Raw genomic sequence first — 12,131 nt, forward strand, 5'->3', positions numbered from 1 at the left:
TCTAAGGTGAAGCATTTCTTACTACTGAGGTAAGACCCTTCTGTAATATACCCTATGCCCCATGGAACATTAAGTTTTCCCAGTCTGGCTAGTAAGCACAGGCATCATCCCCTACTGTGGGAGGATACACAAATGTTTTCTCCAATTGTTTTGGGCAGTCTTTTTCCCAGCCTCAAATAGTTTCCTTGCACAAATACGCTGATAGGCATTCAGCTGAGTTTCAAAGGAAACTCTCTACAGAGACTTGGAGTTCTCCTTCTCCACCGCTTTCTCCTCTATTATACTCCCTCATAGGAACTTCCAGCACCTTAATGTTCCAGGATACTCTGCTCTGTCTTCTTTAACACAGAGCACCCACCTGGGGCTTCCTCTGGGTTCTCCCTGTTTTGTCATAGTCTGAAGTTCTCTCAAGGCAGCAGGGTAGGGCAGTAAGAGGGCTCAGTTCATGCTCCCCATCTCTTAGAGATCACTGACCTTTGGCATCTTTACTGTGTTAATGTTCTAGTTTTATTTTTGCATGGAATAGTAAGTATTTTTCCATCCTTGCTGGAAGCCAGAGTCATGGTTTTATAGACAGATACAGAGACAGAGATAGATGTACATGTACATGTTTGTATGTATACGTGCAGGTATACGTGCATATACACACATCTATTTCCTAGTCCTGCAGAGGAGCAATGACACATTGTTAGCAATCAACACTCCTGAAAACCCTGATCCAGGTTTCTCGGTACCATTCTCCAGGGTTCCCTGAAAAAACAACTGACTTTGGGGCTGGAGAAGAAAAAGTACCAGTACGGCTTGGAAGATCTTCATGTGCCGGAAAATAAGCAGGTACTCAAAGAATAATGGGAACATGCCAGAAGGACAAAAGAGTCGGCTCAATGGAGCTCTTACCAAGCAAATCTAAGACAATGTAATATCAAAATAATATACAAATGAATCATAGTCATGGGGGAGAAAAAAAAGAATCCATGAGTCCATACTGATAGAAAAACAAATGAATAAACAAGCAAGGGAGAAAGAAAATGTTCTTTACAGTGGATGTTGATCACCATTTGGCAACCTCTACAGTAATAATTGGTTGAGGAAAGAATCATCAACGGATGTTAAAACCAGTGGACAAAAAGTCTGATGAAGAACAGGATATTTTCACAGCCTTAAATTACAGTAATTACAAAAGTAAAATGGGAGTTGAGAAATCAGGCAGACCCTACCTTCACCAAGTGATCTTAAAAGTTAACCAGTAATAAGGTAAATCAACAACATGTGTATCCTGACAGACGCACAAAGATACTGTAGTATTCCTGCCAACAATGTAGGCCTGTTTACAAGTGTGTGTAAAGTAAATGCTAAAAAAAAAAAAAAGGCTGCAGTAGAGTTCTGAATTCTATTTAAACTTACTTCTTCAATCTGAAATTATCTCAAAGTAAGGAAATTAACAAAAACATTTAACCATATTAGGTAAAAGTCTTTCTGAAGTGATACATAAAACCTGCTTTCTCAAACAGTGTATCCTAAACAGCAATCTTTGGTAACTATGGCCACCACATTGTGAATACAGTGACTACTAGAGGAGGATGGACAAGATAACACTCCTAGGGATGACGAAGCTGGGCAGAGAGCTCTGGCATCCAAGGTCTTGAGCAATTGTTATGTCAACTTCTCCTGATGTTTTTCCCTTAGTCTCAGCTATCAGTTTTCCTATTTCTACAATGCCTGCCTCTAGGCATCCCTCCTGACTCTCTCCTCTAGGATCTGTTACTTTAATCTCCTACAGTTGAAAAATCAGTTAAGTACAGCCTGTAAGAAAATCACCTATTAATATTCGGGTAGCACACATCTATTTAAAATATCTCACTTCTCCTGAAAGTGGTTACTACTATCTCTCAAAGTTTCAAATTCTCCCACATAATTAGAAAAGGGGGCAAACACAATTTTCAAAACATCAGCAACATCCATTAAAGGCTGCCATGCAAGAAGTAGCCTTCTCATTCTCTGTTCCTAGCACCTGTGAGAAATGTATAAAAAGCATTACCTGATTTTTTGAAAAGCTTTTCCAAAACATAATCATCACTGCTCTGCTCCCTGGCTGTGCTCTCCTGTTCAGTGTCTTGCTTGTGGTACCGCCTTCTCTTCACCAGGTGTGGAACTCGAGTTCCCTCAAACTTGGCATCTCTGCAATGCTTAGAGTTTTTAGGCTTTTGCTTTGACTGCAGAGGTTTTTCTGGGGTCTCTTCTTCTGCCACATCATGATGTTTTGTTTTTGACTTATGCTTATAAAAATGACTTTTCATTTGTTCATTCTCCCAAGGTGGTCTTGTTTGAACCAGGCAGCTTCCATTTTTACAGGAAGGTCCTTCCTTCTCATCAATGTTCACCTCATCAGAAGGCTGGGGTGTCTTGCCAACCTTTGGAGAATCCGAAGAGCTCCTATTTACACCAGTCATTGGTGGCCCCTCCAGTCCAGACTCTACATCTGTCTCTCCTCCAAGCCCAGCAGTATTACTACTTACGTTGCTACTCGTGTGAGGCTCACCTTTCAAAGGACCGCTTTCTTTACAAGTTACTGCATCTCCTTCAGCCCCTGTTGCCTTAGTTTTCTCTTTAGGCAAGGTGGCATCATTTGCAGATGTGTTAGAATCAGGTAACTTCTTGCATTTTGAAATGTCACGGTCTGTGTCAAAGGCTGGTAGGATCTTTCTTTTTAAATGGCGTTTGGGTGTCTGGACATCTGACCCAGTTCCTATAAATGAGGAAAACATAGATAATGTTCCACTACATAATTCCTATGCAATTAATTACTTTAAATTAAATGATTTTATGTAATACCTGCAAAAATAGCACTTGTTTCAGTGCTCTGGGATGCATCAGGACTAGTCAGGGTAAACAGCTCATAAAGATCGTTGGATTTGAAAAACCGCCTTTGTTTTGGATCTTTTAGCACTCTGTTTGTCAAAAACTGCTTGAAGATTTGTCTAAAAAGGTAAAAGTTATAGTGGCATGAAACAATGCTTAGCTCTACCTCAAAATTCCAGTTAGAAAACAATATGGGAGAAATGACAACTGCAGTTCTATGAATGGCAAATACGCCTCCAAACTTTCTGCCTTGCAAAATTATAATTCAAGACGTGCATAATGCATCAGGTGCCCTGACATGTTTTATGGAATTTAAATTAGCAACAATATCTTATTATTTCAATCCAATGAGCTTTTTCAACCTCACATTTCAAAAAAGACATTTCATATACATCCATGTGACTCACAGCCTCTCTGAGCAGCATGGAGTCAGGCTCCTAGATTCCATGGAGTAAGCCAAGAGTTCCCTAACCCTGTTAAGGATCCTCCTGTGATGGGTTCAGGAAATTCTCACCTGGGCTTTGCAAAGTCCTCACTCTAAAATGTCTCCCCCACTCCCACCTGCTGGTCCACACTCTGTGCTAAAGCCCCACACCACTGTCCTCTCACACAAGTATCTCCATGAGACAACAATGCTTCCTCCCAACCACTTGCTCTTCTGGCTAAAATTCTCCTCTCACAGGATTCAACTCATCTCCAGCCCTCCACAATAAGCCCTAATAAACATACTACACTCCAGGAGCAGCCCAGGACAGGTACAGGAGCTGGGTACAGAATAAGCACAAATTCAATGGTGGGGAAAGGAAAGAGGCTGGCAATGTCTGGATTCTGCTGCTAAAGTTAGCATTGCCTAAAGTCTCTAAGCTACTGCACAAAAAGTCAGAGGAAGGAACAAGTACCTTGTCAACTTCCCTCCTGATATGTGGAAATGCTAATAAGCCAGCTTCAACTTTGTTTTCATAATTTTTTCTAAAAGAAGGTGGCACACTATACAGTAAAAAGAAACATTTCTCTCAAATAATAATATCAAGTTTATACATAAGTAATCCTTATGTATAAGTAAGTAATCCTTATCTGAATAAGGTACAATTATCAGGTTAGAAGACATTTTTGAAAAACTCACAATAAACCATTAAAGCTTATTTTGATGACAAAGAAAAAATACAAAACAAAATGAAAAAAAGTATGTCCCTTAAGTAGCAGTAATTATTATTCTAAGATGGAAAATGCTTAAAAACAACACTTAAAAAACCTCCCTGCTCAGAACCTTCAGTACAGCATCGAGGCCAGCAGTCATCTACACTGACCGGTGGTAGATCTTCTCCTCAATGGTGCCAGCTGTCAGGAGCCTGTACACAGTCACCTGTTTTTTCTGACCTATCCTCCATGCTCGCTCCCGGGCCTGCAAGTGGAGAGACTCATCTCAACAAAGGGCCTTTCCCAGTACAAGAGCCAACTAAAAGAAATACAAATAGTTGTCATTGCCTTTTGCTTCCATTTAGAACTCTGGCTAATGAGGCCACATATACTGAAGGCCTATGAAAGGAAGTATATAGCCAGTTGATAAAAATAAAACCAAAGCATCTCAATTTGGAAAAAAAGTTCCTAACTTTGCATGTGCTCTTTTCACCCCACGTCTAGGAAAGGATGCTATAGATAAACAACTGAAGACTCTTCCAGTCTATGTGACTCTGAAGGGTGTGTTCTTTCATGTGAAAGAGTAAGAAATGACCAAAATGTGGACTGTACTTAAAAGCCAGCCAACTAGAACATCAAAGGATGACTACAGGTGCTAACCACAAACTGTACTTCTACTTACACATTCTTGTTTTAAAGTAAAAACCAGACCTGTGTGTCAGTGCTTGGGTTCCAGTCAGGGTCGTAGATGATGACTCTGTTGGCCCCTGTCAGGTTGACTCCTATGCCACCCACGCGTGTGGTCAGAAGAAACACAAAGATGGACACATCCTATAGGCAAAACCCGAAACATCTGAGATGTGCTAAGGCTCTGCACCTCTGCCACCCAGGGGCATCTGGCTATTCCCAACACCTAATAATGGTTACATCCTAGAGTCTGGTGAATCAAGATCCCATCCCACCGCTCCTGCTTTTAATGTTAATTATATCATCAACATCTATAAACTGGGTTGTGAACAAGGAAAACATTCCTTAAATACATACACATGCATACATGCCCACACTTTCACACCTCATTCCTCAACAATCCTGAAGCACATACTTAAAAGCAAAAAGTCCCCCTTCACCACTACCCAGTGGGTAGCACCATCTGGGTGCTAGAGGATGTAAACACTTCTCAGATGGCTGTGGCTATGGACCCTCACTCCTTTTCTCCCCATGGACAGTAGCACTGTCCAATTCTTCTGTCACACTGACTTGTTACCTTATTGTATCTCTCAATCAGAGGTTGTCTTGAAGCTATAGTAGTGCTCCCATCCATTTTGAGATAGGAATAATTCTGGGCTCTCAGGAACACTTCAAGGATGTGTAGCATCTGTTGGGAGACAGGGAGACCAGTTTGCAAATCAAATTGCTCCAAGTGCTTCTCCACTTGTGTCAAGAGGTATGCCTTCCCCAATGGCCTATCATTAGAAGGAATTTCTGGCTTTAAGGCAGAGAAATAAAACTTCTACAAGCGTATTTTTGGTAATTCCTTATGGTTGGTTCTTATAACTTTGCTATGTAACCCAAGGTCAGACCCAAACTCATCTGGAAACCAGGTGTGGTCTTTTTAAAAGGCCAACTTCTGGATACCATCTCTAGAGAAAGATCCAAACCTCCACAGAGACACACAGGCTGCCACCTCAGCCATCAGTGCATTCTTGCTTTGGAGGTATTATTTTGAATGATATTCTCTTGTTTGTATTGGTGGTCCTAAGTCCTAAGAACTGACTTGTCTCTTGCATGCAATTTGCACACTCACCTGCCTCGACTGAGAAAACAACAGCACTCGCTGACCCTGCTTGTGCCATATTTTCAACAAAGACTCAACAACAATCATTTTCCCAGAACGTTTCCAGTATCCAAACTGGTTTTCTTCTAGTTCATCACCTGGAAGGCCTCTGAGATTCTTAGGACCTCCAGAAAAAAGATCAGGGTGGTTGCAGATTTTTCTTAGGGCTATGAGTCCGGAGAAAATCTGTGGTATAAGGGAACATATATGCATTCAGGTTACCCCACATAAAATAAAAGGAAGGAAGGTAAAGAGGCTTTCAATATATGACAGGATTAAAAAGTCATTCTTTACAATCTTCTTAGTTTCATCTCTAATTTCAGCATTACTAGGAGTTGTTATAGTTGGATCTGGAATCCCAAAGGCTCATGTGCTAAAGGCTTAGTTCACCATGCACCAATGTTCAGAGTGGGGGGGCTTTGGGAGAGTGATCGGATCATGAGGGCTCTGACTTTGTCAATGGATTAATCCACTGATAAGGTTCATAATTTGATGGGTTATTGGAAGGAGACTGAAACCTAGATGGTAGGATCTAGTTGAAGAGAGAAGGTCTTTGGTAACATGCCCTTGTCCCTTGTGCATGCATGTATGTGTGTCTGTCTGTCTGTCTGTCTATGTCTGTCTGTCTCTCTCCCTCTACCTCTCTGCTTCCTGGATGCCCTGAGGTATGTAGCTTCACCCCACCACATGCTTCCAGCCTTACCATGGCCCATAAACAATGGAGCCATGTAACCACGGACTGAAACTTCTGAACCCAAAATAAACCTTTCCTTCTTTATTTTCTCAGGTATTTTGTTACAAGCCATAAGAAATTAGCGTTCACTTAGGTTCTTTCTCTGACAGGGCAACTTTCTGAAAACAAAACAATTCTATTATACTGAACATGTCTATAAGGGTCATAGTCAATTGCTGATAATTCATTTTCCTTTACCAGAAAAAAAAAAAAGCCATGCACTTCACAACATTATAAACTTGATATAAAAATCTGACTCACCTTAAAAATACAGGTCAAAAATGTCAAACCAATCTAAATTTAGAGAAATTAGTTATGTGACTTATCAAATGCATCTAAATATTATATTTGTAAGGCCCCCATTGAAAGTTCTATGCAAGTCAGAGATTGAAGTTCCATTTATCTCTACATTATCACTGCATCAGAAAACAAATGTGCATGACAAATGCACAAATGGGAGAGGGAGAAGGATGGTCAATAAAGCAGAACAGCATGGAAGAATAGGGTGAATGCTCTCTCACCCACCCCGGTCACCGCCCCAGCTTTCAGAATGTGACTCAAATCAAACTCACTGGTGTAGAATTTAAGTAAGAAAAGAGAGAGAGAGAGAAAAAAAGCTAATCTTCAAACTTTGAACTAGTGAACAACAGTTACACAAATAAGCAATAAAAGATCTGAGTGAATTATAAGCATTGTCAAAACTCCCCAAAAATACATCTTGAACTCATTCTTCTTCCTTTCAACCCACACCATCCAATAAAGTAACCTCTAGCCACACTAGGCTACAGTGCACAGAAGTGCGGCCAGTACAAATTGAGATATGTTGCAAATGTAGAATACACACCCAAATTTGAAGACATAGTACAAAAAAAGGTAAAACGTATCAGTAATCATTTTAAAACTTTGATTATATAATATTTTGGCTACATTAGGCTAAATAAAATATATGATCAAAATTAAATTTCACCTATTTTTTTTACCTTTTTAAGGTGAATACTAGAAAAATGAAAAGCATAAGAGTAGCTTGCATTCTCTATGGTGATTCAGACCACCTAACTTGGCATAAGAGGAAGTTAGGGGAGACTTAGGAGGGCTGAAGATATGTGCATGATTTAGGAGCTTCCTATGGATACCACTGACAATTCAAACAAGAAACCAAAAGGTGGTTAACAGTGCAAAACAACTGAATCTGAATGCACAGCACCTGGGTGTTAGAAACAGAAGCAGCCATGTTGTGTGCATTCTCATCTCTCTGGACATCAAAGCACAGAGAAGACCAGGGTGGACTTCTGAGCACACAGTGCAGACCTGATACCCAATACTTAGGACTGGATTCCTAAGGCTTCTTTTGAAAGTTACTCACAGAAACAGCTGTCCATGACAACAGCAAGAACAAAGACGATTCCTCAGTCTTAGAAATTTTACATGTCAAATCAGTTAATATGCAGTTCACAAGTAAGATATGACGCAGAAAGAAGGGACAAGTTTGCCTGAAGCTTTCGACTAATGCTGATTATAAATCGATCATATATGCATAACTGAATGCTGGCTACTGCCAATAGCTGTGATGATATTACAGAAAAGTATGTGAAAATGCACTTCCTCCATGTGCCTGCTCACCCTGGCAGTCTGGACTGTGTCCCTACACTCTGCAAGGGACACCTCCAATCCCCAGTTCTGCAGACCTCACCACTGCAAGCCCCATCGCTAAGTGTCTTCACTAGACGAATGCTGGATTCAAGTGCAACTGTCTCACAGTGGAGATGAAAAGGAATATGCTCAAATTTAATGTGTGTCCTCTCACTTCTGGAAGGGCCTCAAATTTCACATCAAAACATTTTCATAGAGGGTCACAGAAAGCTCTTGACCTGGTGGCAGTATATGCCATCTAAATAAAATTCAGATGCCTGGCTTTCAGCACACACACCTCAGCTGGTCTATGATGTTCCCACCAGCTCTGCAATCCCACAAACACATTCTCATTTAGAGTGCCTGGGGACGCTCAAGTGGGAAAGTGTTCCAGAAAGCCAATTTCTACCACATTCATATGATTTATATAATCTAACTTCGGACAACACTGGAAAGAGGTTTCACAATATTGAAAGAAAAGAATGACATACAGATTCCTTTCACATACCAGGACAATGAGAATTAGAGTCAGACATTTGAACCAGAGTTATATCTGGCAGTGGCTCAAAAAATTTATTGGGGTACAGGACTCATTTAAGAAACTGATGAAACATGAATCCTCATAATCATCTCCTCATAATGCATAATTTTGGTCACGATTTCCAGGCAAACCCAGAAAGGCACCTGATGCTCATCCACATATCAGGTAAAACCATCAAGTGCAGGGCGTTGTGGTGACACCGTACCTGGGTTCTGGCTTTACAGCTCAGGGCTGCCACCCTCCCGCCATGGCCTTCACTTCTCTGCACCTCCCAGTCTCCACACTGTAGCTGTGACTGCACATACATCCCACAGACCACAAAAGAATAAACTGAGATGGCATGATGTGAAAAGCCTGACACATTTAGACACCACACCAGTTTCCTTTTCTCCTGCCTCTCTTGGTCAAAAAGTTGTTTCTTCAGCTTCTATTCTTTGGCTGACCTGCATCTCTCCATTGAGAATTCCATAAACTTCTTTGGAATCAATGAAATTCTGGTAGACTTTATGCTGCTCATCAGTAAGACGGCAAAATAAGACCTAAGGGGGGAAAAAAGCAATGATAATTTTTTAAAGATTTCAAACAAAGTAATTAAAATATCAATAAGGTTTCCTAATGAAAAGAGTACAATATATGCAATTTTAAAACAATGGACCTCTTATCAAAACAACAAATAATAAGGACACCTATCAGGCTAGACAAAGGGCATTTTCCCACTTCTGTATCCATCCACCTCCTAGGCCCTGCCCCATCACCCAACATGTTATCCCTTCAGGCTGGCTTCCTGCTCATCCTCAAGTCCAGGACCCACGTGCACAGACCAGCCTTCATCTTAGCCTCAATGTATTCAGACTACCTCTCCTTCCACACCCTGTGCCTGTACTCTGGTTGACAGAACTGACAGGGACCTTAATCTCACCCAGAGCTCCCCACTTTCTCAAGGTTCACCAGTTTACAAGACTGTGACAGCAACTCCTACCCTCCTGGCCACCTGGGCCAATTACTCCATGCCACTGTGTTTTCACAGATTTCCTGCCTCAGCTCTCCTCTTTCTCCACTGTCACCTTATGGCTTGATGTCAGTCATATTCCATTGGGATGTTCTTTCAGCCACCCTTATGACATCCATGCAGGCCCTTTTCAACCCACTGCACCTGCCCTATGAACTGACAAAGGCAGATCCACTCACCCATGCCTTCTCTACTGCTTCATGGTCAGTGTCCAACAGCATCCTCTACCCTGTGGCAGCCTGCCACTACCTGCTCCAGAAACTCCCCTCCACACACCCTGCCCATCACCTTCTGAAAGCCCAGAATGCTGTACCAACACTCCTTGTGCTCCCCACACCACTCACCCACCTCAACATCTACTCAAAAACAATCACACAAGTAGGGCTGGAGGGATGACCCAAGCTGCAGAACACCTGCCTAGGAAGCAAAAACCCTGAGTTTAAACCCCAGTATTGCCCCCACCCCCCAAAGGACCACAATCTATCTAATTCTCTAGCTTCTACTCCCTAGAAGACCTCCACCTCACCTCAGTTTGCTTTATTCTCTGAGGGAAAAGTTCCAGTCAAGGTCAAGGGTGGACCCTCCAACCTCTGCACTGGGTCTAAACACCTACCCACTCATCATCCGGGGCACAGTGCCCCACCCGTTAAGACTCTAGAGGAAAAGAGAAGTGGGGACAATCTTTACCTGCACTTCCTCACCAACCAGGCAATTCTGAAGCCAGCACCTGCTGCAAGTCTATGGGACACGCCCACTGATGCCACTGAAAGTACTCCTAATGTGTCACTACTGACTTCGGAGTTTCCAAATGTACCACATTCTTTCCAACTCAGCCCACTTGCCTTTTGCTCTGATATTTGCAGCCTCTGCTCCTTCTAACCCCGCTCTGAGTGTCTGCCAGGCCTCCCCCCACCTTTCCAACTGATCCCCTTCTTCCATCCTCTCCTGAGGTGCTCCTGCTCCCTCAACTGCTTGTCTCTTCTAGTGCTCCACATAGTCGTTGGGTAAACTGATCCCTCAGAACTTTACCTCTGCAGCTCCTAAGTCTTAGCTACGGAACCCTCCGCAGAGCTCTAGACTCTTACAACGGCTTCTTGAAGGGACTTCCCACACATCCTAAATTCAATTCACCAGCTATGCTCTAAAAGCTGATTGTCCTTTGAAACTTCTATCAGAGCAGATGCATCCCTGCATCTAAGGGAAAACCTGGGCATCACTGGGCCCTTTGGGTTCCTCCTGCCAGTCTCAGCCTTGCCTTGTCCAGGACTTTGCAAGGCCTGGCTAGCACATCCTTCTACTTCCACTTTCTTTCCCTCCCAATACTTTCAATCACAGCCTGAGCGATCTTTCTAAAATATGAAGCTCAGGGTTTATGATTCTTTATTTCTTAAATTTGTATTTTATTCTTTCAAATACAACTGCAACAAAGAGAAGCCTTTCCTCTCAAATGCAAAATTAACTGAACAAATTATTCACCAGGTATTTAGCACCTGCCAATCACTGTGGTAGCTATAGGAAGAGTATAGGAAGTCTAGCTCTCCAGAAGTTTGCAGCCTAGTAGAGAACCTGGGAGGCTCCTAAAATGGAACTTTTCTACATGTGTTTGCTGGGGGATGGAGTGGGTGTGTCAGAGCCTCCAGGTGGAGGAGACATTGTGTGCAAGCAGAAAGAAGAGTGGCACACACTGGAAAACAGGAAGTGATCTGCCTTGGCTACAGCATAAAAGAGACAGTTTGTGATTACATAATGAAAATACATCAGTGCAAATCAGCTAAGTTAGTGCTCTTACGTAGGTCATGGGGTGAGGGACAGCAAAGGTATGCTGATGGGAAGATGCAACAATGGGCAATACTGAATGGAGTGGAGCATCTTGGTGAGTAAGAGGCCTGTCACACGTTGACCACACCAATTTATGAGCAAAGTCACAGGATGTGAAGCAGACAGGTGAGAGTAATAAAGAAAAAATAGAATGCCAGGGCAACTGGCTGCCTGAGAACTGGTCAGTTCAGAGGACTGTGACACAAAGAGGAGAGTTTCCGAGGTCATGCAGAGGTAAAGGGCTCAATGTGGAGATGAGTTTTGGAGGAAGAAAAGAGACAGGGACAAAAGTAGCCTTGATGACAAATGTCCAAGATGCTTTACAGTTCCAACATTCAAAATCTACAACACTTGAAGGTACTAAGTAGAAGGTACAATCATCTATTAAGATTATAGAACACCAGTGTAGAATTTAGAAAGATCCTTTCAATACCTAAATCAAATGATATCAATCCCTTGCTCAATACAGTTCCATCTATTTCCTCCTCACAAGGAGTAAAATGCAGTCTTTCCCAGGGCCAGCAGGCCCCTGTGCTCTGGCTTCTAGCTGGCAACCCAGCTTCCACCAGTA

The 12,131-nt window shown here is 42.2% G+C and overlaps 1 protein-coding gene across 2 annotated transcripts in view; it reads right to left on the reverse strand.

Moving 5' to 3' along the window:
• Ercc6 (ERCC excision repair 6, chromatin remodeling factor) overlaps positions 1 to 12,131 on the reverse strand; it is an 80,122-nt gene that overhangs the window by 12,492 nt on the left and 55,499 nt on the right. For both annotated transcript variants that reach the window (XM_020160123.2, XM_074079407.1), the window contains 7 exons: positions 9,177 to 9,272; positions 5,801 to 6,016; positions 5,261 to 5,371; positions 4,708 to 4,827; positions 4,167 to 4,261; positions 2,833 to 2,978; positions 2,039 to 2,746 (listed from right to left, as the gene is read on the reverse strand). In XM_020160123.2, the coding sequence (XP_020015712.2) occupies positions 2,039 to 2,746; positions 2,833 to 2,978; positions 4,167 to 4,261; positions 4,708 to 4,827; positions 5,261 to 5,371; positions 5,801 to 6,016; positions 9,177 to 9,272 (1,492 nt within the window). The remainder of the gene's footprint in view (positions 1 to 2,038; positions 2,747 to 2,832; positions 2,979 to 4,166; positions 4,262 to 4,707; positions 4,828 to 5,260; positions 5,372 to 5,800; positions 6,017 to 9,176; positions 9,273 to 12,131) is intronic.

Source organism: Castor canadensis, chromosome 7 (genome assembly GCF_047511655.1).
Source record: "Castor canadensis chromosome 7, mCasCan1.hap1v2, whole genome shotgun sequence".
NCBI classification, from domain to species: domain Eukaryota; kingdom Metazoa; phylum Chordata; class Mammalia; order Rodentia; family Castoridae; genus Castor; species Castor canadensis.